At 47.5% G+C, this 4,345-nt stretch overlaps 1 protein-coding gene across 1 annotated transcript; it reads left to right on the forward strand.

The window, feature by feature from the left end:
* The first annotated feature begins 334 nt into the window (after positions 1–334).
* On the forward strand, positions 335–3,866 carry LOC139070497 (uncharacterized). Its single transcript, XM_070552845.1, has 2 exons — positions 335–1,376; positions 1,437–3,866. Exon 2 carries the CDS (start codon positions 1,837–1,839, stop codon positions 3,853–3,855), a length of 2,019 nt encoding a protein of 672 aa, XP_070408946.1. The 5' UTR covers positions 335–1,376; positions 1,437–1,836; the 3' UTR covers positions 3,856–3,866.
* Positions 3,867–4,345: the final 479 nt, after the last annotated feature.

A 4,345-nucleotide genomic window follows, 5' to 3' on the forward strand; every position in this document is an offset into this window, starting at 1 on the left:
GAGGACACAGAACCCGCGGAGGGAAACAACAACTCCATCCAGCTCTCAGAAACGCTGTAAGTTGTCAAACTCAGCCCAAAAGGAACTTCGTTTTCTTTGTGTCCAGCCGTGGAGAAACACTCGTGGAGCCAAACAACGGAGAAAGCATCAAACCGACGGATGACGCTGGAAACTGCGGAGAAAAACGGAGAACCGTCAAATCATAACAGCGGGGGACGCCTTGCTGCTTTGGTGATCAGAAAACTCATTTTTTCTCTCCTTTTCTTCTCCCGTTTCCTCTATAGTCCAGAATAAGCAATAAACCGTGTCTATTGCTTAAAAAGTAGCTTCGTGTTTTCCTCTTTCGTTCCAAATTCGTCCTTCGGGTCATTTTGAAAGAATAAACTGCTTATTGATCATTGTTTGGTATCTTTAAATGTTCGGCCATGGCCAGGCTGATAAACTAAGGATATTAACTCGTGATTAATCTTTTGTGTTGTTGCATGATCCTTTGAAATGTTTTGAGTGATTTAAGGTTAAGTTACTACTGATTCTAAGTGCTTTGGAAGTTAAAGTGCAAGTTGCCACCCACACTTTAGCCAGACAAAGGAGTCAGCCATCTTGTATTCAAGACTCCATTTTGAATCCATACACACGCACACACACTACTCCTTTGTGAGAACAAAGGACCCCATTCATACATCCTACATACACACAAAACACCTTGAACATTATTTTGAATATACATCCTTTTATTATATCACATGGTTATTATTCATTTATGCCACTGTTTATTCATTTGACAAATTGTTAATTAAACGTTATAAAATTCAGATTTTCGTCTCCAGTAGCTTTGTTGTGTCGAAGAGAAGTCTCTGCTCCAAGGATTCTACGAACTTCAAGAAAGACTGATAAGAGTTTTGGATTCAATTTTTCCCCGGTAAAAGGGGAATGGTGCCCCGTATATCTAAGAATATCTTAATTAATTAATAAATCAGTAAATATTCCCATATTTACAGAATTTATTGAAGAATCCAAAAGTAAGTTGAAGCTTACTAATTGTTCGCTCCTAATAACCCCAACATTTTATTGGTGCGGCCGTGTGAGGCTTGGATACACAGAGATTTCTATCCGGCACAAACAAACAAATAAATCCAAAGAGCTTGAATTAAAAATAATCCGTTGTTCAGCCTTGAACCAGCAACAGAGTGGTGCTGATTTCGCTGAGCAGGAAGCTGCATCGAACTCTCACCAGTAACTCAGTGCTTCTTTAAAGGTGCAACGTGTAAATTAATTCTGGTTAACCTTTTAGGTTAAAATTCAGCTTTTCCTTAAAGGTGCAACGTGTAATTAATTCTGGCTAACCTTTTAGGTTAAAATTCAGTTTTTCCTTAAAGGTGCAACGTGTAATTAATTCTGGCTAACCTTTTAGGTTAAAATTCAGTTCCTCATTAAAGGTGCAGCGTGTAAGTAATTCTGACTAACCCTTTTAGGCTAAAATTAACTGCTAATTTAGCGACTTTAACTCACAGTGGCTATTGTAACTAACTGAAACCTTCACTCAAAGACTGATAACACCTTGTTTGCTAATATTCTGAAGGAATAACTAGCATATTTAACACTGCAAGTGTTGTAAGACGTTGCTACGGCAACGCACCAGCTTTTGCTAAAATACTGAAAGGAATAGTATTTTAAGCGTCAGTCACGGCATTCCGTGCAATCTTAAAACGCTAAAACCTGTGCGCACAAAGGTTAATTTAGTGTTTTTCTGCTACAAAGCTAGCAGTTGCTGCCAAAGGTGCAGCCTTGAGCTATCTGCAGAAGCTCTACTAGGCTATTTTTGGTTCGGTTGTTAAAATGGAGGGACAGAGTAGTGAACTGACCAACTCCCAGCAACCAGGTGGCGCTGCGGCCCACGACTATGAACCTGGCCTACTTTCTGGACAAATATTGTCCCAACTGGTCGCGGTTGCTCGAGAACCCGACTACCCTTCTAGGGATTTCACTGAAGAACAGCGTAGCGTCGAGCTAGAAGCTGTAATCGATCAAATAGAAAACCCGGATGGTACAAAACCAATCCAGGTTCACTTAGCTAAGTTAGCCTTGATCCTCTATCAGAGAGAACTCCAACATGATCGAGAGATCATGAAGCTCCAGAGCATGCTAGCTGAAAGGCAGCAAAATGGAAGGCAGAAGGATGACGAGGAGGAAGACAACACCGATTCTGGGGAAGATGGGGAGGAGACCCCGCCCCCTTCTGCTGATGACAACAGACAGTGGGAAGGGGGGAAACACCATGATTCTCTGGACGGACGCACGCCGCAGGGGAGAGATGAAGCTCATCTGTTCCAACCTTCGGCCCCGTTCCCTACACACACTATAGGGCATTCAGGACCACCTAGGGGCCGAGAGCAGTTCACCCTCGAATCCCAGGTTGGACCCTCATCTTCACGGCCTTCTCAATCAGTGAGAAGTCGACCAGCTGAGCGGCACCTCTATTTAGACCGCTCCCCCAGTCCACGAAGGGTGCAAGGTGCCGATTGGGGTTATGCACCCCAAGCTGCACCTCAACCATCCACCCATCCTAGCTACTCCGGTATTCGGCATGCCGATAACCAGCTGCATGACCAAGCATCATACGCCAGTCCGTACCCGGACAGAGCGTATTACGCAGAAGCCCCTGTTGAAAGACGCAGGCTGCACTACGCAGACGTGCCCCGGGAGGAGGACCTCCCAAGACACCCACGTGACGTGCCAGCAGCCCGCCACAACATGCCGAACCCCGATTTGGGCCCCAGGAGTCAACATTGGGAGCCCAGAGCACACCAGCGATATCCAGCGCCTTCTGAGACAGACCGTGGGTCAGAGTCAGAGGATGACGCGCCGTACCGTGAGTCAGGGCTCCGTGTACGTCAAATTGAATCGCTAGCTAAAGACATAGAACGCTTTGATCCTAACACCAATGAATCCAACGTCGACGATTATCTCAGGGAGATAGAACGTTGTCTGCTTGATCTTCCAGCACCCTCTTCAAGGGAAAAGCTCAAGCTAATTTGGAAAACCACATCTAGAACGGTGCACGGTTTCATGGAAACTCTACCACCTGACATTCGTGATCGGTACTCCTCGCTCTGCCGAGCGTTGAGAGATGAATACGCCACGTATGCAGACTCTGCGTCAGCTACAATGGGGGCCTTCTCCATCAAACACGGGAGGAACGAACCCCCCAGAGAGTATTATCGCCGACTCAAAAGTGCTTATTTCCAAGGTCGAAACGGCCCTGGGCTCGAGGAAGACCCTGCCTTCAGATCCCTGTTCATTCACAACCTGCACGAGTGTGTTCGCTCCGAAGTCTCAATGTATTGTCGGATGAAAAAACTGACAACTCAGGAGATTAGGAGATACGCTCAACAGGCTTGGGAAGCTGGCGGAAAGCCCCAAAAGCCTGACGCACGTCACCGCGTCATGCACCTAGCTCCCGACGCCGAGCCGCGTTTGGAGCTCGAAGGCACAGAAGCTCCACCCACTAAGCCAAAATCTGCTAAACCTAGACCTGTTAAACCGCGAGAGCAGTCCCAATCTCCTCAACAGGGGAAGGGGGGTGCTGATTGGCCGCCTAGGTCTGGACAATCAGACAGGAAGTGGCCCAACCAAAACCAACGGCAGGCAGGTCGGAACAGTGGAAGGTTTAAGGAGCGCCGCCCACAGGTAGGTCCCGAACACAAGTCCGCAGGTGAGTACTTGACCAAAGCCGACCTCCAGGAGATGTTTCAGCAGTTCCTAGCTAAACAGAAGGAACAGCTGAGATCTGCAGAAGAGACCCCTGCACCAAAGTCTTCTTCTAAGAAGCCAGACCCAGAGCCAACGTCCGCATGACTAGGCGTGGCTCAACCTCCCAGCGTGGCCAGGACCTACCTGATCAGCTGGGGGAACACTACTGATAGATCACAGGAGTCTCCTGAAATCTACCCCCCAGAGAAACCTGATACTAAATTTCTGAAGTTCCTTGGTGACTTAACAAACCATGATCATGCTCGCCGTTTGTACTGTAGCACCAACGTAGGTGGGTGCATACAGGTTGATGCTCTGCTGGATACCGGCTCAGAAATCACCCTGATGTGCTCCACATTGTTCCATCGCGTGTCTGACACCATGCGGTCGCTCGGGAAACCAGTCCAGGTTGAACCTTGTGACCTGAAAATCACCAGCTACACCCAGACCCGGGAGTGTATCACTCACCGGGCGTGGCTGGATATCACCTTCCAAGACATGACTCTGGTTCACCCGTTTTATGTCTGCCAGCTAGACACTGAACCACTTCTCATTGGTCAGGACCTGCTTGAACGTCTAGCTCCCCTCATCGACT

Source organism: Nothobranchius furzeri, chromosome 6 (genome assembly GCF_043380555.1).
Source record: "Nothobranchius furzeri strain GRZ-AD chromosome 6, NfurGRZ-RIMD1, whole genome shotgun sequence".
Classification (NCBI taxonomy): domain Eukaryota; kingdom Metazoa; phylum Chordata; class Actinopteri; order Cyprinodontiformes; family Nothobranchiidae; genus Nothobranchius; species Nothobranchius furzeri.

Bases quoted from the DNA above. Each gene is read 5' to 3' on its own strand.
- LOC139070497 (XM_070552845.1), top strand. From the start codon at position 1,837: ATGGAGGGACAGAGTAGTGAACTGACCAACTCCCAGCAACCAGGTGGC.